The 24,668-nt window shown below is 56.2% G+C and overlaps 1 protein-coding gene across 3 annotated transcripts in view; it reads left to right on the top strand.

The window, feature by feature from the left end:
- The window catches only part of EPHB2 (EPH receptor B2), a 121,758-nt gene extending 97,360 nt beyond the window's left edge, over nt 1-24,398 (top strand). The window contains exons 6-15 of one of the 3 annotated variants that reach the window (XM_046663477.1): nt 6,870-6,939; nt 7,580-7,688; nt 8,626-8,693; nt 15,794-15,916; nt 16,506-16,753; nt 17,703-17,918; nt 18,755-18,904; nt 20,141-20,334; nt 21,895-22,050; nt 22,581-24,398. In XM_046663477.1, the coding sequence (XP_046519433.1) occupies nt 6,870-6,939; nt 7,580-7,688; nt 8,626-8,693; nt 15,794-15,916; nt 16,506-16,753; nt 17,703-17,918; nt 18,755-18,904; nt 20,141-20,334; nt 21,895-22,050; nt 22,581-22,689 (1,443 nt within the window). In that variant the 3' untranslated portion in view covers nt 22,690-24,398. Of the gene's footprint in view, nt 1-6,776; nt 6,940-7,579; nt 7,689-8,625; nt 8,694-15,793; nt 15,917-16,505; nt 16,754-17,702; nt 17,919-18,754; nt 18,905-20,140; nt 20,335-21,894; nt 22,051-22,580 lie in introns of all 3 variants that reach the window. The other 2 variants (XM_046663476.1, XM_046663475.1) reach the window with 2 other exon arrangements.
- Nucleotides 24,399-24,668: the final 270 nt, after the last annotated feature.

The following is a 24,668-nucleotide window of genomic DNA, read 5'->3' as shown; positions in this document are numbered from 1 at the left end:
TAAGGTGTAAATGACTATAGGAAGTGCTTTAGTTGGGGGCAAGCCCACTGGGAACCAGAAATCGATGGAAAGGCTGTCCCTAACCACTGAGAGCCAGCCCTGCTGGAGCCCCACCTTCTGAGGCCCAGCCAGGCCCTTCCACTCTATTCACTGCCGGGTCAGCCAAACTCTGGTGGTCTCAGGGGCTTGTCAGACACCTGTCCAGCCTCCCCAGCTGGTTTATGCTTGTTAGTTCCCTTGCTCATCCCCTCCTCTAGGCAGTGCGTCCCAAGAGGCCAGGGACCACACCTGTCCCACTCTCCACCTGCCCCCCAGCACCCTGGGCCTGGCCCCAAGGAGACGCTCGATAAATACTGGTTGAATGAATAAGGGAATGAATCCCTTCCCGTGGCCTGTTCCTTGAGGGTGGAGCCCTTGCCTCATCCCTGCGTGTCCCCAGCCTGGCGCACAGTAGGTGCTCAAGAGGTGTTGCGTGGCCTGAGCTGGGAATGATGGAGGGGAAGCAGCTCCACCCCTTGCCAGGCCCTCGAGGGCCTTGAAGGAGCCAGGCACGGGCATCCCGATAGCCAGACCATCCCGATAGCCAGACCGGCTGCTCCCCGGCCCGGCAAGCCCAGGCCCTGCAGGAACCAGCAGGCCCACACCTTCTGGCGGGGACGGCTTAGCGACTCAGAATTCAAAAAGGAAAAAAAAACTAATTAAGAAGCTTTATCATTAAATGAAACTGAAAGTGTCTGTCCCCAAAGACGGGAGCGGAAATGAGGAATCCCAGTGCGGGCCCTGCCTACGACCCATTTCCTACCAAGGCGGGAGGGGCTGGGGAGGCTGACGGAGGCGGGAACCGGGAGGCAGCGCTGCCCTACTTTCTGCCGCTGCTCAGGCATTGCCAGGCCCCTGGCCAGGGTGGCAGGACCAGCAGGCCCATGGCAGCACGGGTACCACCTGCCCACATGTCATGAGCACTCAGTATGTGCTAAGTGCATCAGCTCCAGTATCTGATTCATCCTCGCAGCAGTGCTATTCACCCTGTTGGACAGGAGGGGAAACTGAGGCACAGAGAAGTTGTGTGACTTGTCCGAGAGCACCCAGCTGCTAAGTGGCAGAGCAAGGATTTGGCCCTGTGCTCTCCACCTGGCTCTCCTGCCAGTCTTCTCCCAGGGATGCTTCTGGGCTGACCATTAAGAGGTGCACAGGACCAGGCTCTGATGGAGGGTTTTAGGCACAAATGGTGAAAGAGGGGCTGGCCTGCGGCCTGGCTGTGCTGGGACGTGGCCCTACTTCTGTCAGCCCCTCCTCCCCGGCCTGGGGTGAGACAGAGGCGGCTTGACGTCTGACACTGGGGAGATGGACACTGGTTCATTCCACATTCACTGTCACCAACTTTGGGCTGGGCCCTGAGCTGGGTCCCGGGAATACTGAGAATAACCAGACAGGCCCGGGGGCCTTGGGGACTTCGCTGGAAGAGAGGTCACAGATCAGGGGTCAGGGGCAGGCATGAGGGGGTGCAGCTTCTGGCCCAACCTCAGAGGTGTCCCGACAGAGAGCTGTGGGACCAGAGAGGGGAAGGCATCTGGCTGAGGCCACACAGTCAGCCTGGGTAGCTGATAGGGTGCTGAGGGTCTCGTGCTGGGGAGACAGTGGACTTCGCAGTCCTGGGAGAAGGACAGATTCAGAGACAAATAGCCATTAGACAAGATGGGATTCAAGCCTCAGAAGGGCCACCAAAGATCCTACAGAGGCCCCAAGGAGGGACCTGTAATCCTGGCATGGGGAGAGGAAGTCTTCATTCAGGTGACATTTGAACTAAGCCTTGAAAGATGCTGGTTCACCAGACAAGTGATGAGAGCAAGGTCATTCCAGGCGGCAAGAATGGCATGTGTAAAGGCCCTGGGGCAGGAATGTGCTGGCTGCATTCAGGGAACAAAGAAGGTGCGTGTGGCAAGAGTGACATGAACAAGGGAGAGATCGGAAGGGGAGGAGTTTGGAGAGGGAGGCAGGGCTGGGTTTTGGTGGGCCTTTCAGGCCTTTGGAGTCTGGATTCAATTTAAAGTATGATAGGAAGCCATCAGAAGGTTCTGGAATGATGTGATCTGACTCAGATTACTTTAAAGATTTCTGTAGCTTGCTATGTGGAGAATAGACTACAGTGGGGTCCCAGCGACACAGGGAGACCCTGTACAGGGCTCTCACGGGACACCAAGGGAGAAGCAATGGTGGCTTGGAGTTGGAGGGCTGGCGGTAGAGATGGTGAGAAGCTGACAGATTCAGACAATATTTTGAAGCTCAGAGGACGGGGATGGTGGGGCCTTTTCCTGGGGCAGCTGTGGGTGCGTGATTTGCAGGTGTAGTCATGGCGCTTGCCGGGGTGGGGAGGCGTAGCCGAGAACAGACGAGAGCATGCGGAAGAAAAACGGAAGTGGAAGGAACAAATCCAGGGGAATGGCAAGATTGAAGGAGAGAAAGAAAAAGGAGTTGATGATGGTGTTGGAGGAGATGCCAGCAGGGGGCTAGGAGGAGCAGCAGGAGCCGTTTCTGTCCCTGACCTCTAGGCAAGGCTGGGACGTCCCAGCTGCCACCCCTCCCTTCCTGAGTTAGCCCGCCATGGGGACAAGCCAGGCCACAGGCAGGGAGATTTATTTGTGACGAGTCCACGGCCGGCTCTTCCCTAACTCTTCGGAATCCTCCTGGTGCCTGCGATTGATTTCTTTAATGAACGCTCAGGATCTTCCAGGCAGGGAAGTTAGACCCTGGGCCTGCGGTCCCAGTGCGGCCCCACCCCCCGTCTTCCCCACTCCTCCTTTCCTTCTTTAGAAACGGCTCTTTCGGAGCGGGCTCTCGCTTGCCCTTTCCCCAGCTCCACTGGGATTCCCCAGCCTGCCCAGAGCCCGGAGCCGGAGCCGGAGCCGGCAGCCACTGTGCTGGAAGACTCCTGGATGCGCTGACCGCACCAGGGCTGGCCGTTTCCGTCGGTTCCAGCGTCCCCGGGGAGGCGGCCTCCTTTGGCAGCTGCCCCGAGGCACACAAGCCCAGGCTCCCTTTGGCTCCCGGAGAGCTCGAGGAGAAGAGTCATCTGTGAGGCCACCTGTGGCCGACAGGCCCTTGTAGACCACATCGATTTACGTTTTTATTCAACAGAAATTTCTACTTGGCAGAAGCGAAAGGGAAGGACATTCCAGGCAGAGGGAACCCAGGTTGCGGGAGGAGGGGTGACCTCCGACGGTTCAGGCTGCCTCCGGGTGGTTGCCCGGGTCCGTGGAGCGGTATCTACGTGGAGAGGGTCTTCCCTCAGTCACTGAGTTTCGCATTCCTTCAGTGAACGCTGGGGAAGGCTTGCTGTGTCGTGGTGTCAGTGACGATGACAGTGACAGCCAGCATGGAGTCCTGATGTGTGTCAGAGTCTAGGCTAAAGGCTTTACCTGTTTTTTTCCTGTTGAATCTCCACAACCACCCTGTGTGGTCCATGTGGTGTTTTCCCACTTTAGAGATGAGAAAACCAAGGCGGAGAGGGTATAAGAAATGCAGCCAGTACCTCACTGGCCCTTTATTCTGGGTAAGGACTCAAACTGAGGACTCGTGGATTTCATACGAAATTCCTTCCCGTAATCCGTCGGGGCTTACTCCTCATTCGGAGGATGGAACTTCAGAGAGAGAGGATGGGGAGCATCCCCAGTGTGCGTGGCGGGCACTACCTGATCACGTTTGATCTTTACAACCCTGAGAGCTTGGCATTTATCGTTCCATTTTCTGGGATAGAAAACGCGGGCTCAGGGAAGTGAAGGGTCCTCCCCGAGATCGCGGTGCGGGTACGCGGAAGAACTGGTGTTGGAAATGCCTTCCAGCCCACCGCTCTGTCCTGTGCCTGGCTGCGGAGAAGGGATCCATTCAAGTTGGTTCCTCGTTCTCCCGAGGCACCTGTGCCATCTGTGGTTTCCTCCCGTCTCCCTCGTATAATCAGGAACTTAAAACTTCCGGCCCCCTAAGGGAGCGCCCACCCGGGCCGGCCTGGATCCCTGTCTGAGCCCTGGAGGATCCCATGTTGGATGCCGGCACCTAGTGGCCAACCCTGGTGCTGCATCCCTGGCTGGGAGATCTTGAATACGTAGCTCCAAGTTGGTTCATTACTTATGTGAGTAGTTAGAGAGCACGTGCTGTGTGTGGAGTCTGGGGGTCCCAGATGAACCAGGTAAGGTCCCTGCCTCAGGGAATCCACCGTCCTGAGAGAAGACACGTGTCTGTCAGAACAGTAGGTGGGAGAGGAGACAGTGGACCTGCGATCTCTGGCTGGGGCATCTGGGAAGCCTCGCCAGCTGAGGGGATGCTTGCGCTGAGTCTTGAACGATGAGTAGGGAACTGGAGGCGAATGAGGAAAGGGCATTTCAGATAGGGGCAACCACATGTGCAGAGGCTCAGAGTGTCCGGGGAAGGTTGGGTGCCAAATAAAATATGGGACAGCAGGTTACATGTGAATTTTTTAAAGTACATTTCTAGTATAAGTATGTCTCCAAGATTGCATGGGACATACTTACACTAGAAAATTATTCATTGTTTATCTGAAGTTCACATTTAACTGAGCATCTGGCAGCGCCACCAGGAAAGGGGAAGCAGTCGGGGATGGCTGGAGCCTAGGGGACACTAGGATGTGGCAGGAGAGACGGGCAAAGGGCGGGTCACGGAGGGTCTGGAATGCCAGGCTAAGGAGTGCAGTCTTCATGTTGTGGGCACTGGGGAAGGCCTCTGTGTGAGGCCCTGTATGTGAGGCCCCTTCCCTCAGGATTTTACAGTGAAGGGGGTGAGACGAGCCTGGGCCCAGGGTGAGGGGACAGAGTGGAAACCCCTCCTATGGCACCCACAGCCAGGGCTCCGGGGCTCAGAGCAGGCACATGTGGCTGGGAAGTCAGGAAGGCTTCCTGGAGGAGAGGGCGATGCTGACTCAGGAAAAGAGACTTGATATCTGCTGCTGCCCCCTGGCGTGGTGAGAGGGGATGAGGGTAGCATGTCCAGACCGGCCCCTTCAGTGCCCACGTCCTGAGCTCTTCCTTGCCTCCTGGCCTTTGCACCTGCTGCTGCTCACTGGGAATGCCCTCCCCCTTCTTTGCCTGGGTGACTTCTGTTTGTTCCTGAGATCCCCCACCCAGGCCAGGCCACATGTCCCTCAGCTCATTGTGCTTACCCTACCAGTGTAAGCATTTATACCTATTAATTCATCTTATCCTCTAAACAGCCCTCTCAAGTAGCTGTTAGTACTATCCCCATTTTACAGATGAAGAAAAGGAGGAGAGAGAAGTTAAGGAACTTGCCCAAGGTCACAAAGGTAATTAGCAGAGTCCAGATTTGAACCCAGAAAGTCTGGCTCCAGTTTGTGATCTTGACCTCTACCCCTTAACATTGTAATTACATCATTGCAATGGAGTCACCCAATTACATAATGACACTGGAGTTACAGTTATGACCTGGAAGACCGTGGCCCAAACATTGTTTCAGGAGAGTCTCAGGGGCTCTGTGCACCCCCGACACGTCCATCATTGGCTGTACAATCAGGTGTGCACTTTTCTGCTTAAGAGGTCATAGCTTTTCATCGGCTTCTCAGAGGGCTCCGTGATCCTCAAAGGGTGAAGCTCGCCACACTATTGCTTTTCTGTGCTCAGCTCTCTGAGGCCCAGGCCTGTGCCTTAGCCCACGTGGGTCCCCAGGGTCCAGCCCAGGGCCTCATGCAAAGAGGGTATCTGGGGAAGGCTTGCTGGAGAGCTGACAGATGCTGAATGAGCATCATCTAGGCCGGTGCCCTCTGCGTCCGACTCCACCACATCTCCGCTCCTCCCGCAGCGCCTGGCTCTGTCCTGTGCAGGCCCTCGGGTCACCGTGGGCAGTACTCAGGAGGTCCAGACTGGCCTTCTGCATCTCTCAAAGGAGGGAACATTAGGTCCTGGGTGCTCAAAGGCTGGACGTTAGAGGTGGCTCCATGTGGGAGCCTGGTTTTGAGTCCCAAAGCAGCCACCGGCTGGTCTACTTGGAGCATCATTTTCCCTTTCTGAGCCTCAATGCTCGCCTCTCTCCAGTGTGCTGAGGCTGAACAGGGGTCCTTCCGCTTAACCCATCAAGGCACTGGGCAGGGAGGGGGACGCAGAAGTGGATCAGCTGGGCCCCCTCCCTGCCGTCTCCAAGAACTCGCAGTCTGGTCCTCGGGTTCTGCGCTCGGTGACCACTCAGCACATGCATTAGGTCAGCTGCTGCTGAGAGGACGCGAGGGAACAGCTACCCACCCCCGAGTCCAATGGCTACGACAGCGAGGGGCTATTTTTCTTGCTCGTAGGTTTGTGTCTGTGGGTCAACAGGTGGCCCTGTTTCAGCCTAGGAGTTAGGTCAAGGTTGTCTCCACATGTTTCTCATTCTGGAACCAGCGTTTACCCGGGTTAAGCCCCCTTCATGGCAGAGAGCAGACGCACAAGTGGCCAAGCTAAATCAACAAGCGCTTGCTTGAAAAGCCTCTGCCTGCATCTTGTCCTCTAGAATATTCCAGCGGCCAAAGCAAGTCACCTGGACAAATTCAGCATCCGCAAGGCAGAGAAACGTACTCTGCCTTCTTCAGTGGGAAGTGTTACACAGCCACACGCGGAAGGTGTGGGCTGTGGTTCTCCTGCAGGGAAGGGAGCGAAGGGTCGGGAACCACAGGCGTGTATCCAGTGGCCAGACCCGCTCCCAGGGGCAGGAGCGGGCGGTGGGCTCTGGGCCTGCTATAGGCACCAGCCTCGCTAACTGTCTTCTCTGTTCCCCGGCAGGAGCTCAGTGAGTACAACGCCACAGCCATAAAAAGCCCCACCAACACGGTCACCGTGCAGGGCCTCAAAGCCGGCGCCATCTATGTCTTCCAGGTGCGGGCACGCACCGTGGCGGGCTACGGGCGCTACAGCGGCAAGATGTACTTCCAGACCATGACGGAAGGTAGGCGGCGTGCGGAGGGCGCTCACTCCCCAGACGGAGCAGCTCGAGGGCCACCATTCCTGCAAAGTGCTTTGTGCAAATTAGAAAAGACACCTCCCTTCCAGATGTCAACCTTTGTGCACTGTGCAAACTGCACAGCCATAGATAGAAGTGCTGTTTCGGTGGCTCAGGAAGTCTCTGGACGCCCCCATTGCCATCCTGTCAGCCAGGCCGCTTCCTTTCCTAGGACTCTTGGGGGCTCAGCCCTAACTTGCCGAGCCACTCTGAGCAAGTCACTCCCATTCCCAGGTCCAAAGTTTTCTCATCTATAAAATGAAAGCATTGTATTCAGTCTGAGGGCACAAACCTGTTTTATCTGTACGTTGCTCCAGCGCTTGCAGCTGGACTGAGAAGATTTCTGAAGCCACGTCTGAGTTCAGCAGGAAGGAGTGCTGGGATGGATTAGTAATGTCTACCCTGGGCAAGAGAATGGGAGGTTGCAGCCCGTGCGCTCCGTGTCTCCTGGTCCGGGACTACCTGATCTCTAAGCACCCTCCCTGCTCTAATCATCTTGGAGGAGCAGCATCGTTAGAGTGTGGGTTCTGATGCCTGACGATGGAGATCACGGGGCTGAGAACGCTGTGCTGTGCTCTCTCCCCAGCTGAGTACCAGACGAGCATCCAGGAGAAGCTGCCACTCATCATTGGCTCCTCGGCGGCTGGCCTGGTCTTCCTCATTGCCGTGGTTGTCATCGCCATCGTGTGTAACAGGTGGGTGGGTGGGTGTCCCCCAGCCCCGTCCAGGCTGGCTGTCCAAGAGGGCCGTTCATCCATGCAGCCATTCCCGAGCAGTGTCTGTGAACAGAGGAGGCATTCCCATCACTACCCGGGGCAGGGAGAGGCTCGGGGAGGCCTGGACACCCTCAAGCAGCCTCCCACTGCCTGAACGGCCACCATTAGCGTCCATCCCCGGGGGTTAGGCATTGCCCTTGAAACTATTCAACGAGGTGGCCCGTTGAGACACTAACACTCCGGCATGAAGGAAGGTCTCAGAACGGTGGGCAGGAAGGACCGCAGGATGCTGGGCGCCAGGGGATGACAGCGAGGGAGTGCAGCTCGCCCCACTGTCTGCTCTAGTGGAGGCCATTCATGAATAGGGCCACAGGCAGAGTCTCTGATGGGAGGCTGAGGACCTCGGGTCAGGCCCCCTGGCTGAGGCGGCTGGAAAGACGGAGAGGACAGAGACAGGTGGGGGAGGGGGAAGGGGCACCCCAGGAGGCTCGCACAGCACGTGCCAAGGCGGGAGCGGGACCGGTCCCCTGGCTTCTGCTGGGCATAATGCAGAGAGAGGCTGTCTTCTTCCTTAGAGAGTTCCCCACTTTAGAACAGACTGGCTCGTAAGGTCAGATGGCCCGAAGCCCCTGGGGTTTCTGGGGCCGGGGTCCATGGCCAGGGGAGATGACTTTGCTCTTTGACAGGGGCGTGGCTGGAGAGGGGACAGGGGAAATAGTGAGCCTGGATTGAAGTGGGAGAGGCGGGAAGGGATGGGTGGGCCAGGAAGGGTGAGGCTGCTAGGCAAGGGGCAGACAGGGAGCCCTCTAGCAGGGGTGTGATTTCGAGGGCCTGCCCACCCTCTCCCTATCACCTACTGTGGCTCCCAGCTCCCCGGGCATCTCCAGGTGGCTCCAGCCCTTTGCTCTTGTTCCAGAAGACGGGGGTTTGAGCGTGCCGACTCGGAGTACACGGACAAGTTGCAGCACTACACCAGCGGCCACAGTACGTACACCCCAGCGGGACCAGCGCCCTGGGCCTTTCACTGTCAGCTCCCCAGCAGCCTCTCCAGCCTGCTGTCAGTTTACTTTACTTTACTGCAGCAGCCAGACTGAAAGTCACGCCGTCCCCTGAACGGCCAAGCTTGCGCTCACCTCTGGGCCTTTGCACATGCTGTTCCCTCTACTGGGAGCACTTCCCCCTTCCCTTTACCTGTGTGACCCTTCCTCTCTCTCAGGCCTCATCATATACAAACCCCCCTGGGACGCCTTCCCCAGCCCCAGCCCACTTCACCCTCGTCTATGCTGGCACAGCCCCCCAACCTGGCTGCTGTCCCTCCCCCGTGGCAGTGGGTGCGCCTGGAGCGCTGACACTGTCTGGTGTTCACCCCTCACCACCGCCTCCTGCACAGCTCGCTGCCCAGCGCGCAGGAACAAACACATGAGCTGAATGATGAGGACCCCAGGCTCTGGCCCAGGACCGGAGAGAAAGGAGGCGAGATGCCCCCTGCGGTCCCTCCCCAGTGACCTCTCGGGCAGCCACTTCCCCCCACCTAGTGCCTCCATTTCCCCTGCTGTCCCATCCTACCTCAGGCCAGGGCTGGGGGCCCATGTGCAGGTGGGGCCCCACGGAGAGAAGAGCAGAGCACAGGTCCCTCGACCCTGGCAGAACCACCAGTCGCAGGGAGGACCTTAGTCCTCACTTCAGCTCACTCAGCAAACAGCAGTTCCAAACAGGTCTGAGGCGGTTCTCCAACTGTACTCAGTGGGGTCCCCTGGGACTCCTCGGATGGCCACCCGGTCAGGGGGCCGTCAGTGTGCCCCTTCACTTGTCACATATGCGTTGTGGCTTACTCTGTATGTTTTAGGTGCTGGGGACACACAATTAAGCAGACCAAATACCCCTGGCCTTGGGGGACTCATATCCTAGTGGGAGGGACAGGAAATAAAAAAATACATGGAATAAACGGGTAACGTATGATATAGTAGAAGATGAAGGTGCTACGGAAAAAGGCAAAGTAGAACAGGTACTGGGTTGAGAGTTGTGGGGGTCAGGCTTCCATCTTTAAATAGGGGCATTGGGGTTGGCCTCATTGAGAGGGTTTTGTTTGAAGACACAAAGGAGCTGAGAGTGAACTTATGTAGAGATACCTGAGGGAAGAGCATCCCAGGCAGGGGGAACAGGCAGTGCAAAGGCCCTGGGGCTGGAGCGTGCCTGGCAGGTTTCAGGAAGAGCCAGGAAGCCCATGTGACTGGAGCCAAGTGAGGGAGCAGGAGGGGGAGGTCTGAGGGGGCCACAGCTTGCAGATCTTGTCAACCACTGTGGGGCCTTGGTTTTTACTCTGAGTGAAGCGGGGAGCTCTAGAAGTGTCTGACGTGCTCTGAGTCGCTGTTGACAGGACTTCTCTGGCTGCTGTGTGGAGAAGGGATGCGAGGGGCTGGGTGTGCCGGCAAGGACAGAAGCCAGGAGACCCGGGAGGCGGCTGTGGGAAGAATCCAGGGACAAGATGACAGAGGCTGGGCCAGGGCAGCCGTGTGGGGGTGGTGGGGGTGGTGGGATTCTGACATATTCTGAAAGGAGAGCCACTGGATCTATAGGACTGGTTGTGGGGTCTGAGGAAAGAGCAGTCCAGGAGTTCTGCAGCTTCTGGGTGAGACTTTGGGTTTAAAAATCATTTTAAGATATAAATGTAAAAATAATTAAACCACTAACATCTCCAGATCGTTCAGTAACTATTTAACTGATCTGAGGATGGAAAAGGGCTTTCTAAGCATCAAAGCAGTGGAAGGATCACAAGAAAACAAATCGAACTACACAGCGATAAAAATCACCTGTAAAAAGAAAAGTCATAAATTCCGTCACCCCCCCCCAGTCCCCAAGTAATAAAATCACGATCGTAGACGCAGCTAAACACACTGAGTGTGTTCTATGCGCCAAGAATTGTTTTAATGCTTTACGTGTGTTTATTCATTTAATTTGTATAATTTCCCACTTTGCGTGTGAGGAAACTGAGGCACAGGGAGGTCACACAGCTGCTCAGGGCAGGAGCCGGGGGTACGAACCCAGGGTGTCTGGCTCCAGAGCACACGCTTAGCCAGGCCGTGCCATCTACACCCAGCTGACCTGGAATGAGACAGGCTCGCACGCTCTGTCACCTGGAGCCGTTTGGGAGCGGCGCTATTTGGAGCGTGAGTCAGTAACAAGGGAACAGGTGACAGCAGGGACTTATTTTAAAAATAGACCCCAGGACTTGTTCACAGATCAACACACTCTCTAGCTCCAGCTCCCACTCCTTGCATCTGGGCAGGACTTGGTTTCTGCAAAGCCCTGCCAGCCCCGGGACCCCGCGTCCACCGGCCGCCCTGTGTGGCCGGGGCAGAGGAGGAAGCAGAGGCAGTGATGTGTGGCCGCTCGAAGCCTCCCTCCCGGGCTTGTGCTTTCCATCGTTTAGCAGGTGCTTGGCGTGAGCACCAAGGTCTCTGGTGGCTGGATGTGGAGCCGGAGGGACCCACGTGGTTTCTCATCCCTACTCCGCCCCTGGCGTGCTAGGTGACCTTGGGGAAGTCCTTGAACCTCTCTGAGGCTTGCCATCTTTACGTGGGAAGTACAGAATGATACTTCTTCCACAGAGCTGTGAGGATTAAATGAATTAATGGATATTAAAGTGCTTTCTAATAATAATATTTAATAATAGCCAACTCTTTGTTACAACAGGTAGTAATTATTCGGTGCTTTCTATTTGCCAGCTACTGTGCTAAGCCCTTTAAAAACATTCTCACTTAATCTTTGCAATCCCCTTAGAAGGTAGGTACTCTTTATTATCTCCAGGTTGTAGATGAAAAAAGTGAGGCAGAGAGAGGTTAAGTAACTTACCCAAGGGCACACAGCTGGAGCAATCCAGCGGTTGATCCTGAATTCAAACTCATAAATTAGCTTATTTGTGATCCTTATTACTGGCAGATCCAGAATTCAAACCCAGCTCTCTGAATGCCTGGTTCCTCCCTGCTCATCCTGAATTTCCCCGTTTGGGTTCAGGACGGCTGCTGGTGGCCCCAACAGCCATAAATCATCCAAACGCCAGCCCAGTATTTTCTGAAAACAGCCTGCAGAGGTCCCCATTCGACTTCACTCCACAAAGGCCCCTCCTGGGAGCCAGACCCTGTGCAAGGCTCAGGCCACGAGGAGCTCACCTTCTGTTCCAGGAGACGGGTTGGAGAAGCCCCTGGAAAAAACTGGTAGCCTGGTGGTTCCAAGTGTAGACTCTACAGCCAGACAACCTGCATTCAAACCCACTTCTGCCACATATTAGCTGTGTCCCTGTCCTCTTGGGCAGGTCACTTAACCTTTCTTATGGCACAGCGTCCTCCTCCAAGAAATGGGGATAATATTAGGATGGACCAAATGAACTGCCATTTTTGTAGGTCAGAAGCAGTCAAACATCGATAGCTTCATAAGATTCAGCCTAATAATGGCATTTCCCTGGTAGGGTTGCAGGGAGAATTAATTGGGTCGGTACCTATAAGAAGTGCCTAGAACAGAGCCTGGTTCTTGGTACCTGGTACTCTGAATCCACACTGAATTGTGAGCCAATAGTGTTATTAATGGCAAAGTGAAACCGAAGGGTCACAGAAGTAGAGATGGCTTCACTCAGAGCCATACATTCAATAAGCGGTTATTAAGCATCGACTGCATACCACCTTCACCTACGATGACAGAGAAAACATTCTAGAGCGAGAGTCCATGCCCTGGGTTCACAGACCCCTGGAGCTGCGAGGCCCTGTGAACACTCCATAATTATATGCCGAGTATGGGAGGGTGTGCACATCTATGAATACTTTTTCAAAGAGCAGATGCATAGTTTTTGTCAAATTCTCAAAGGCATTCCTGACCCCAAACAGGTGGAGAGAGAAAAAGAGGGCCCTTCAATGAGTGATGATTATTCTTCCGATAAGCAATTATTGAGCACCTGCTGTGAGCCAGGCCCTGGGATGCAGCGTGCATGAGACAGACACTTCTCCCTGGGGGAGAGAGGTAAAGGAAGCCCTCGCAGGCAGCAGAGTGTTCCAGAAAGGGGTGGCAAGAGGCTGTGGGCATGCATATCCAGGAGCCCTGATACAAGGCAGAAAAGCCAGAGAGACGTCAGGCCCGTAGGAGGGGCTGTGGCGATGGGGCTGCAGGAGCCTGAGGAAAGAACGTGGACCTGTACTGGAGGGATCCAGGCAGGCTTCCTGGAGGAGGGGGCATTTGATGTGGACACAAAGAGGATGAGAAGGCTGTTCTGGGTGAACTACATGCAAAGCACAGAGGCAAAAACTCGTGAGGCGTGTCTGGGCCCCTTTCTGCTGGCACGTACAGGAGCAGGGAGCCGTGAGTGGGGCCGGCACAGAGAGCCTGGAATGCCAGGTGAAGGCCTTGCCTGTGTCCTGTAAGTGACAGAGAGCCCGCCCGGCCAGCACTCCTGGCCGAGGCTTGGGGACGGCACCTGATCGGTTGGCAGCACCCAAGCAGCCTTTGAGCTCCCGCACGCCTTCTCCTTAGCTCCCGGAGCTGGCCCGCCCCCGTCCCCCCTCCCCAGCGGCCCGGCAGAAAGGGCTTCCCCCGTGCTGCGGGGAGAGAAGCTGAAAGTCAGCTGCCCAGAACCACAGGCCAGGCACTGACTCTTAGCAAGCGAGGGAGCAGTCCAGGAAGCTGAGGGCCCTGCTCCCAGGAGGGCTGACTTGGGGAAGGAGGAGTCAGGGCTGAATACGCCAGGAGGAGGAGGCGGCATGGACCAGATCTGGCTGGATTTCATCCAGGAGGCAGTGAGCATGGGGATCAAGAGTACTGGCCCTTGGCTCAAGTCTGACAGACCTGGGTTCAAACCCTGGCTGTGCCATTTGCTAGCTGTGTGGCCTTGGGCAGATTACTTAGCCTCTCTGAGCCACAGTTTCTGCATGCATGCAATGAGAATGATCCCTTCCTCCAGGAGCTGTCGAGCAGAGGAGATGAGATAAGGCATACACAGAGCCTAGCACGGTGTCAGGCACAAAGGGCCCAGTGGGTGGCAGCTGCTATTACTCTTAGTCTCTCTATCGTCCGGCTTCTGCTCAGCTCTACAGACACTGAGTGTCTACTGTGTGAGGAGCTTTACGCAGCCTGCCAGGGGAGGGGGGAGGCAGAAAAGACCCGCGCCCACACCCTCCTCCCAGGCTCCCACCGTCCAACATGTGGCTCCTCGGGTCTCAGGCTCCTCTGAGTCTGCGACAAATTTTGGCTCCTGTGGCCAGAGAAACACAAATATGCACAGGTGTGTATGTAAAATTATAAGACAGAGGGGCTGGCCCGGTGGCACAGCAGTTAAGTTTGCACGTTCCGCTTCGGCAGCCCGGGGTTCGCTGGTTCGGACCCCGGGTGCGGACGTGACACCGCTTGACAGGCCATGCTTTGGTAGGCATCCCACATATAAAGTAGAGGAAGATGGGCACGGATGTTAGCTCAGGGCCAGTCTTCCTCAGCAAAAAGAGGAGGATTGTCGGCAGTTAGCTCAGGGCTAATCTTCCTCCAAAAAAAAAAAAATCTATACTCTATATAGACAGAAAAATCTATACTCAGGGATAGATGTTGGAGAACTTTTACTTTCAACAATATTTATTTCCATAATTTCTAGACTATTTATAAGGAGGATGAATTACTTTTCTCATTTATAAAGGCAATAATAATAAATGCATTCCATTTCAGGAGGTTTCCTGGGCCTGCTGAGTGGTTCGCAGACCCAAATTACGAAACCCTGACCAAAAGAGCCAGACAGACACCACACAGATAGTCCAAGATAAAGCTAAGGTGTTAGAGCAGCTTTCCTTTAAAGGGTCAGATAGCGAATATTTTAGACTTTGCAGGCCATATGGTCGCTATCGTGACTACTCAATTCAGTTGCTGTAGCGGGAAAGCAGCCACAGGCAAAGGACTGTGTGTGGCTGTGTTCCAATAAAACTTTATTGACAAAACAAGAAGTGAGCCTGTTTGCCAACTGCTATGTGGAGGGGCCAACTCCTAGATTCCGGAATGTCTGAAACAGAAAGTGGTCAATTAACATATCCAAGGTCAGGGCCGCTGAGCAGAGTTGATGGCCTCACTCACCAACCAGCCAAGGCTTCCTTGGCCCAGGGACTCCAGCTCCCAACTCCTAGACTTGCTGCCTCTGAGTGACAGTGCCCAGAGCAGCGGGAGAGTGTGGGCAGGCAGTGGGGAAGCTCGAGGGAGGCCTGGACTGGGAGAGGGCCAGAGGGTCTGGGGGCAGAAGACCAGTTATCTGGGAGGGGGATGTGGGATGGATCATCTTCCCCTTCCTTCAGAGCGTTCTGCTGACTCAGTGCTGGGGCCAGAAGTGGGTCTTTGACGTCCACGTTACCTCCTTCTCTTTCTGCATCAAAAAATAAAAATCCACATCATATCGGAATCAAATTAATAGCCCCATGTCCAGCCTCATGCCGATCGCCAGGGAATTTGAGATCCAGACTTGGCTAGTAGGGGACCGGGGATGTGGCCCAGGAGCCGCGGGTACTCGGGCCCTGGCGAAGCAGCCAGGAAGTCTCCTGAGGGAGAGAAGGCTTGAGTTAGGCCTTGAAAGACAGGGAAATCCTCTTATCAGAAAGCCAGGAACAGGGCCTGTTACCTGCTCTTTCTGTATCTTCGTTTCAGTTCTCTCTCTTCCATCTTAACTTTCTCTTCCTTTACTTTCCAACCTCCCCCCCTCAACCACCACCATTCTCCATCACGGAGTGGCAAACCTATCCTTTTACGGCCACACCCACAACAGACATTGCTTATCAATCATGACAGTCTTTTAGCTGCTCCAGGAAGCCATTACTAATCAATTAGAGTTGGAACAAGAGCTAGAACCTATCTGCTGTCCTTGCTGAGCTCTCTGTTCCCCTCACCCTTCTATTCAGCTCAGTGTCTAGCTGCCCACCAAGGCCCAGAGAGGTCATGTGACCTGCAGGGCATTGCCCAGTTCCTACGGGGGCCACACGGGAGTGTATGTCCCTCCCTGGATGGACTGGCTCTCACCTTTCCGTTGGTCCACATCTTGAGTCTGTGCATGTGACGAGCGTGGTCTTGTCCCCCAGTGACCCCAGGCATGAAGATCTACATCGACCCTTTCACCTACGAGGACCCCAACGAGGCCGTGCGGGAGTTTGCCAAGGAAATTGACATCTCCTGCGTCAAAATTGAGCAGGTGATCGGAGCAGGTAGGTCGGTGGTGTCCTCCAGGTATCATGGCCTCAGCCACGGGGAGGGGAGACCACCTCGTTGTTTGCTCCTGGGGCAAAGGGTGGGATGGGGGGGCAGGAGCTTCAGAGGACCCTCCAAGGCCTGAAGGCTCAGAATGCCCAAAGTCAAAAGGCCCTCAAAGGTCATCCAGTAAAACGAGCTCATCGACAAATGAGGAAACTGAGGCACGGGGCTGGGAAGAAGCTTGCACATCGTGTCGGAGAATGAGCTAGGTCTGGGACCCGCTTCTCTGGGCTCCTCTAGTGGTTTGTCTTTCCCATTCGTCCCAGGTCCCCGTCTCCATCTCCCCAGGTCCCTCTATATCCTCACCCACGCCCAGCCAAACACCACGGGACAGCCGTGGAGAGTTCACTCTTACTCCCGAAGGTGGCTGGGACTTTTTGGGGGCCCCCACGTTCTACAAAGGGGTTCTGTGTCTGAGAGGATGAGTTGACCACTGAGGAGAAAAAGTTCCTGCAGGCCCAGGAGTAGGGGTTACAGGGAACGGGGAGGTGGCACTTCCACCTGGCAAGTGACATCCTGCCCCTCTCGGTGTGTCTGCCCCAGGGGAGTTTGGCGAGGTCTGCAGTGGCCACCTGAAACTGCCAGGCAAGAGGGAGATCTTTGTGGCCATCAAGACGCTCAAGTCGGGCTATACCGAGAAGCAACGCCGGGACTTCCTGAGTGAGGCCTCCATCATGGGCCAGTTCGACCACCCCAACGTCATCCACCTGGAGGGTGTTGTCACCAAGAGCACGCCTGTGATGATCATCACCGAGTTCATGGAGAACGGCTCCCTGGACTCCTTCCTCAGGGTAGGGGAAGCTATGAGCTCCAGGGGCCCAGGGATGGGGCAGGAAAAGGAGTGGTGGACACAGCTTCATCCTGACAGAGCCTGAAGGGATCTTGGAGAAGATCTGGGTCAGGAGTGGCTTGCATGCCACCGCATCCCATTCCCTGATCATGGCAGGCATTGCTAATCAACCCCAGTACTCTCTCCCAACAAACCCAGAAGCAATCTCAGAATCCTTCTTAATCCAGGAAACCACAACCACTGATTAAAGTTGGCGTATAAGCTGAAACCTGTTGCCATCTACACTCTTAACCAGACTTCTCTATACAAGAGGAAATTGAGGCTCAAAGAGAGGTTGAGTTTGCCCAGGGTTACCTAGAGGCTCAAGTGGAGAGCCAGGACTGGAACCAGATCTCTTGACCCCTAGTCTGGAGTTTTCACCAGATACTGGAACTCTCCAAAGCTGTCTAGGCCGGAGGGAGCAGTTCAGAGCACAAGGCCAACAGAGGAGAGTTTCCAGGGCCCCCCAGGAGATCAGTCCACCAGCTAGACAGAGAGCACAGAAGCACGCAACCAGACCAGTCACCGATTAAGCACCTAGTATGTGCCAGGCGCCTGCCCTGCCCCTTCCTGGTTAACTCAGACCGCCCCGGGAGGTGGGTGTTACCTACCCCGATTCAACACACAGACGAGCTGACTCAGGGGGTTAGTTCACTTCTCCAAGGTTGCACAGCCAGCGAGGGGCAGAGCAGAGTCAGACCAGCAGTGTCTGCTCCAAAGACCGTGTTCTCCCCACCACCCCGAAACCCACCTCCCCAGGCCTCTCTGAGGCCCCCCAGCGTCTGAGTCCTTCCCACGGGAGCCCAGGCCAGGGTGGCAGCGTCCTGCTCTGCTTCCTCGCTGTGAGGATGACCCGGAGCTCGGATTCATGACTTCCCATCTGCTCTGTGTTTTCTCCACTCCTCCCAAAGCAAAACGACGGGCAGTTCACAGTCATCCAGCTGGTGGGCATGCTCCGGGGCATCGCGGCCGGCATGAAGTACCTGGCGGACATGAACTACGTGCACCGCGACCTGGCCGCCCGCAACATCCTCGTCAACAGCAACCTGGTCTGCAAGGTGTCTGACTTTGGGCTCTCACGCTTTCTGGAGGACGATACCTCAGACCCCACCTACACCAGCGCCCTGGTAAGATGCAGGCAGGGAAGAGTGGAGTCACGGTGCCAGGGAAGAGGGCATAGAGAGCCATCTCTCCCTGCAATGCCAGGCCTGTGCCGGGCCTGGAGACATAGAGACGGGAACCGCGGTTTCTGCCCTCTTGGAGCTCACGGGCTGGTGGGGGACACATGGGGTGACAGGCCTGTGAGTCAGGACACCAGCCTGGGGAGAACTGGAAGGCTTGCTAGAGGTGGTGATGAAGGGCCCGTAAAAGTTGGTCAGACGCCATGTTCTCATGGCAAGGGGTGTCTGGAAGACAGGCTGTCAGGGGGAAGGTGGTGAGCAGTGATGCTGGAGAGGTGGGCGTGGTCAGAGCTTGGAGACCCTGGAATGCCCAAGCTCAGGACTCTCTCCTGAAAGCAGTTCGGGATGTTGAAGAGTTTTAAACAGAAAGGAATAAGACAGAGTCTCTGCCCTCAAAGGGCTCAAAGATAGTACAAGAACAGCTGGGCAAGTAGGCAAATCACTTGAGTACTGCTGTGTGTGAAGTGCCTCCTTGATGGAGAGATGTGGAGCACAGTTGTAGAATTAGGAGAGTGAGCAACTCTTTGGAACATAAGGAAAGATTTTCAGAGGGACTTAAAGGAGGAGAAGGAGGTTTCCAGATGGCAGAGTGGGAAAAGGCTCTTCATGCAGAGGGAAGAGCATGTGCAAATGCCCAGGGGTCTGAAGCAGCACAGTGAGTTTGGGGAACAATAAGGCACTCGGTGAGATGGTACAGCACAGGGCAGAGGGTCGGAAGTATTGAGAGGAGAGGTCAGATGGGTCAGCCTCCCACCGTCAAGCTTCCTCGTTCTGTTCCACAGGGCGGGAAGATCCCCATCCGCTGGACGGCCCCAGAAGCCATCCAGTACCGAAAGTTCACCTCGGCCAGCGACGTATGGAGCTATGGTATCGTCATGTGGGAGGTGATGTCCTACGGGGAGCGGCCCTACTGGGACATGACCAACCAGGACGTAAGTCTCCAAGGGGGTAGGCCGAGCCTCTCTGGCCAGTGAGATGGGAGGGGAAGATCCAGGGTTCCTGGCCTTCTGCCCGTCTCCCAGGGTCTCTGAGATTCTGCGCTGGGGCAGCTCCCAACTGGGTAGTGGCTGATTCAGATGTCTGCATGGGACCCTGGACTCTCCAGAGGGTCAGCAAGTCTTCAGGATGCATTCACGTTGTGGCCAACCCTGAATGAGGCCATATTTGCCCCTCAGGTGTCTACCACCTAATTGCAGGACAAGACCATCATTCTTGGAACAAGATGTAGTTATCAGGAACTTTCATGATTGGTTGCTAAATTGGAGAAGGCCAGTGTCAAGCCTGTAGGTGCTGAAGCAGGGGCAGTGTGGGTAAGATCAGCCAGGAAGTCTTCACTGGACAAGTGGGATGCAAACAGGAGTGGGCCATGGAGATGTGAGGGCATCCAAGTGAAAAGAACAGCCTGTGCAAAGGCCCAGGGGTGGGATGATGAGGGGCCACATTTGGGGGCAGTGGAGAGGAGAGTTGGTGAGAAAAGTTGATGAGGGTCAATAATGGGGTGACTAAAAGTCAACCCAAGGACTTTTGATTTGCAACAATGCAGAACAGAGAGGACTTGAGGAAGCTTCTTGAGCAGGGAGTGTGACCCACAGTCAAGCTGGAGAAGATGAGTCTGGCCCCGGTGGCAGGGCAGATTGGAGAGACGTGTTTGAGCTCCTTTCCCTGGCAGAGGAGCTAGGCTGGGCCGGTGGGAAGAGACTATGAGGCCGTGCTGTGGGGCCTCACAGGGGAGGTCTCTCTCACCTGGAGCTGGAAATAGCACTGAAATCAAGAGGGTGGTCACCCTAGGGTCAAGGGCCAGAGAGAGGAGTCCTCAGGCCCATCAAAGCCAGAAAGCGGCCCAGAGATGGGAGGGAGGGAAGAGCTGGTGGAGTTACCCACAGGAGGGTCAGCCGGGTGGGCCCTGAGGCAGAGGCTCCCTCAAGGTGCTGGATTTCCCAAGATTGCAAGAGGAGGGCAGGCACCCAGCTGCCAGGTCAGACTGAGGCCAGAGATGGTCGGAACCCAGGTAAGGCCCATCCCTGGGGCTGCCTCAGGGAGGTGGAGGCAGTTGCCATGGCAACCAAATAGGTCTGTCCTGCAATGCACTGGGAGCAAGATGGGCCAGGCCAGAGGGCAGATGCTCTTCCCCACCCACCCAACCTTACCCCACCCTGTGTGGTCCCCAGGTCATCAACGCCATAGAGCAGGACTATCGGCTGCCGCCGCCCATGGACTGCCCCAGCGCCCTGCACCAGCTCATGCTGGACTGCTGGCAGAAGGACCGCAACCACAGGCCCAAGTTCGGCCAGATCGTCAACACGCTGGACAAGATGATCCGCAACCCCAACAGCCTCAAAGCCATGGCGCCTCTCTCCTCTGGGTAGGGCCCCATCCCGGCCCTGGGCCCTCCTCCCCAGCTGGCTCCGCCCCAGGCCCCCAGCCGGCCCTTCCCCTCTCTGAATACCCTCCCACCATGGCTCCCCCTGCTCCAAGCAGACACTCTCAGCCACACCTTGGGATCCGGGAGGGACAGCACTGGTGTTTGCGGACTGTCTGCCCTGCCTGGGGGCGCAGAGGAGTGCAGCACACACACTGTCCACTGGGGGAGAAGGAAGCTCATGATAGGTGGCAGAGGAGGCGCCTTCTAAAGCGTGCTCAGAGAGGACACTGTTTAAGAGAAATTACCAGAATCTCGGCTGGTGACGAGATTTACTCGTCACTGTTTCCTCCCTAGCTACCCTCACACTCAAAGCTGGACCCTCTGATGTGCATCTGCATCCTCCTCAACACAGCCACGCACATGCAGGCACACACAAACACAGTCCTGCACACGTACGTGAACACGCAGTTAGGCACAGATGCTCCTGCTTATGCTCACGCACACACAATCTCGCACACATGGACTCACATCCATTCTCAGGCTGTCACACCTACACATACCCATCGGCATGTGAGCACACACACATTACACATCCGGCAGAACATACTCACCACACACACACACGTGCCCCACACTCGGGTCACTGTCCCTGCCTCAGAGACTGGGTCGGCTGGACTCGCATTAGCTCCAGTGATCCTAATGCTTCCCCTCTCCCAGCGCCCCCAGGGCGCGCTCCCATAGGCCTGCAGCCACCACCGCCTTGTCTGGGCAGCTGTCACGGGCTGCACTCCTGCCCCTGCATATTCTTACTCTTAGGGACCCTCCATCACACAGGTTTCTGAGGCGCACCCAGCTAGCTATCCTCAGGGTCCGGGGCTGGCTGTGTCCAGAGACTCTGGACACAAGTCCTCCACCTGCCAAGTTCTTGTGGCCAACAGTGTTCGCCTCTCCTGTCGCTCCTCACCACGACCCTGCGTCAGCTGCTCCTGACGGTCCGGATAAACTCACTCTGAGGTTTTAGCCTCATGAGGGTCATTTCACTCCTTGCCAGCCAGGAAGTCATTCCCGTTAGCGCCACCAGCTTTGTCTGGATGTTGAGAGGCAGTCCGCAGGATCAGCTTCCTGTAGCACAACCCGGGTAGAGAAGGATGGAGAACGGCACGGAGGAGGGAACAGCAAATCATTTGCACAGTTGGCCCAGCTGAACTGCCCCCTGCTGAAGCCAGGAGGCATGGAGAAGTGGCCGCCTCACCATGGGGGCCAGCCTCTCCACGGCCCCGCAGAGGCTCCCTAGACCTCCCGGGTCACCCCAGCTTGTGTCCCACACACATGCTCACTCTCTCATATTCACACACAGACATGTGTACACTTACATGGGTTCAAACTCACACCTGCACTCACACAGAAATAATCACGTACACACACACTCACCTGTGTTCACGCAGATGGATACACACATGCAGGTACACACGCAGCCCGCAGGTGTGCCCGTGCCCACGCTTACCCTCACCCCATGCCAGCACATGCCCTGACTGTCTCTGTTGCCCACCCCACCCCCAGAATCAACCTGCCACTGCTGGACCGCACGATCCCCGACTACACCAGCTTTAACACGGTGGCCGAGTGGCTGGAGGCCATCAAGATGGGGCAGTACAAGGAGAGTTTCGCCAACGCAGGCTTCACCTCCTTTGACGTCGTGTCGCAGATGGTGATGGAGTAAGTGCCCGGCCGCCTCCATGGCCATTAGCACCCCTCCCCGCCCACCGCACCAGGCAGGGGCTCTGGAGGGTGAGGAAGAGACTGGGTCCCAGCAGGGATGTGGCGGACCACAGGGTGAGATGGCCAGCTTTGGAGTCACATTTGGATCGACACCCAGGTCTGCCTGCCACCTACTGGCTGTGTGACCTTGGGCAAAGCACAGAACCTCCCTCAGCCCCCGTTTTTCCTTCTGTGAACTCTGGGTGGGTAGGAAGATCAAAGGAGACAGGGAGCGAGTGGGTGCTTAGCCAGTGTGAGTTCCCTCTCCTTCTTGGTAGCAGAGGACACAGGTGCACCTGGGCGCTGGGACTCCCAGGCACGTGCTCCTTCCACCTCAGTCACTCGCTCCAGCCGCCACCGGGGCCCTTCACCCCTCCCTTGCTCTCTCCAGCAGGAAACCACCCCCCCACAGAAACCCAGGCAGCTCTCTGCCTGGCCCCAGTCCCCTCTACCCACAGTTCTCTAACACACGTGCTTCTCTCCCAAAGGGACATTCTCCGGGTTGGGGTCACCTTGGCCGGCCACCAGAAAAAAATCCTGAACAGTATCCAGGTGATGCGGGCACAGATGAACCAGATCCAGTCCGTGGAGGTTTGACGTTCACCGGCCTCAGCTCGCCTCTTCCTCCAGGCCCCGCCCCCTCCGCCCACGCCCCGCCCCCTGGCTCTCCGTCCACCGCGGGGCCAGCCCCTGCAGGGAGGCCGCGGACCACAGGGAGAACCACGCAGCGCCCCGGCCGTGAGACGTCACCACGAGCACGTGCAACTCAGATGATGGAAAAAAGGGAATGGGGACAAAAGAAAATAGATCCTGGGAGGGGGCGGGAAATACAAGGAATATTTTTTAAAGAGGATTCTAATAAGGAAAGCGATCATTGTTCCTGGGGAAAAAAAGGGCTTGGGAGATCCCTGCGATTTGTCCAATCGGAGACCAAAAGCAGTTTCTCTCCAACTCCCTCTGGGAAGGTGACCTGGCCAGAGCCTAGAAACACTTTCAGGAAAACAAATGTGAAGGGGAGCTGCACGGGCCACCCTTCTCTCCTGTCCCCAGGCTGTTCTTCCAGACCCTGCTCAACAGCCACGAGCCGGGCGGACGGGCGGACGGGCAGGCGATGGACAGGCAGCCACCCCGGCAACCACTCTGGGAAAGCCCGTTCCCACTGCCACTGGGCAAACAGAAGAATTTTTCAGTCTTTGGAGAATATTTCAGAAACTCCAATGAAAGAGGCTTGTTTCTCCCGTCGGCACATGGGGCTGAAAAGGGGCTTTTGTCCTCCTGGGTCAGGGAGAAAGGTCACCTTCCTGAGGATGGCCGCCCCCAGGTCTGCGGCTCCACGCCCACCCCGGCCCGCTGGGTGCCCACCCCGCCAGCCCCCACCTGGAGGACTGCAGTGACTGCCGTCAGCTACGACTGCCACTGAGGATTGCTCCTGCGTCTGGGTTTGTTTACAGCGATTGGTGGACTCGGGGGCGTTTGGTCAGGGGCGGATTTGGTTTGGGGGGGGGTGTGTGCTGGTTTTTTTATGACAATGAAGTGACACTTGGACATTTTCCTCCCTTTTGAGGACTTGATCCTTCTCCAGGAAGAAGGGCTTTCTGCTTACTGACTTAGGCAATACACCAAGGGCGAGATTTTATATGCACATTTCTGGATTTTTTATATGGTTTTCATTGACACCCTTTCCTCCTCCCCCCCGAGTAGAGTTCCCACCTGCTGCCAGGCCTCACCAAAGCCAACTGCCACGGGGCCATCTGGGCCTTTCCGAGACTGAGCGAGATTGGGGCAGAGGGTGGGGGGCCAAGGTGGGAGAGCATCCCACCCCGGGACTCTCTGAAAGCGACAGATTGAGAAGTGAGCGGGCTCTGAGGCTGCAGAACCAGAAGTCTTTGCCCACAACTCCACTCTCCTTCTGCCCCAGTCTGTCCAGTACTTTCCAGGCAGATAGGCCCCTCCAAGGTTCCTGAGTGCCCTCAGATGGCCAGAACCCAGTTTCAGCTCTGGGAGCCTAAACCAGGCTGCATCAGAGGCCAGGACCCAGATCATTCACTGTGATACCCAGCCGACCAGAGCGTCACCCTCAGACACATGCAGGCATGCTGCTTTGCTCCCCTGGGGAGAAACTGTGTGATTTCTCTCCCACCTCCTTCCCTCCACCAGAACTTTGCCCAGGTCTGAAGGTCGTGGCCTTGGGAAAACCATCAGCCAAGGGGTCTGCCCACAGACTCTCCTGTGAGCAAATGCAGGCACCTGAGCAGAACAACCGGTTAGTGAATTGAATGGAAATAAATGCTTTAGTTATAAAATGACCCCTGTTCTCTGTAAGTTCCAAGAGAGGCCCTGGCACCCTGGGGACCTGTCAAGTGACCCATGATGCTCTTCTAAGGGACCCTTCCTTCCTCAGGGTTTGAGAAGGCCCAGGGCTGAGAAAACACATGAAGGACATCACGGGTCCATGTGGCCTTTCTGGCTCTGGTTTGTCAAAAGCACAGGCAACAAAAGAAGTGAGTTGAAAGTGGCTCCAAACTCAGATGCCCTGCAAATCAGGGTGAGCCTCTGCAGGATGCGTCAGGAGCGGG

This window comes from Equus quagga, chromosome 5 (genome assembly GCF_021613505.1).
Source record: "Equus quagga isolate Etosha38 chromosome 5, UCLA_HA_Equagga_1.0, whole genome shotgun sequence".
NCBI classification, from domain to species: domain Eukaryota; kingdom Metazoa; phylum Chordata; class Mammalia; order Perissodactyla; family Equidae; genus Equus; species Equus quagga.
Note: the sequence above shows the minus strand (reverse complement) of the source record. Positions and strands in the feature narration are given on the sequence as shown.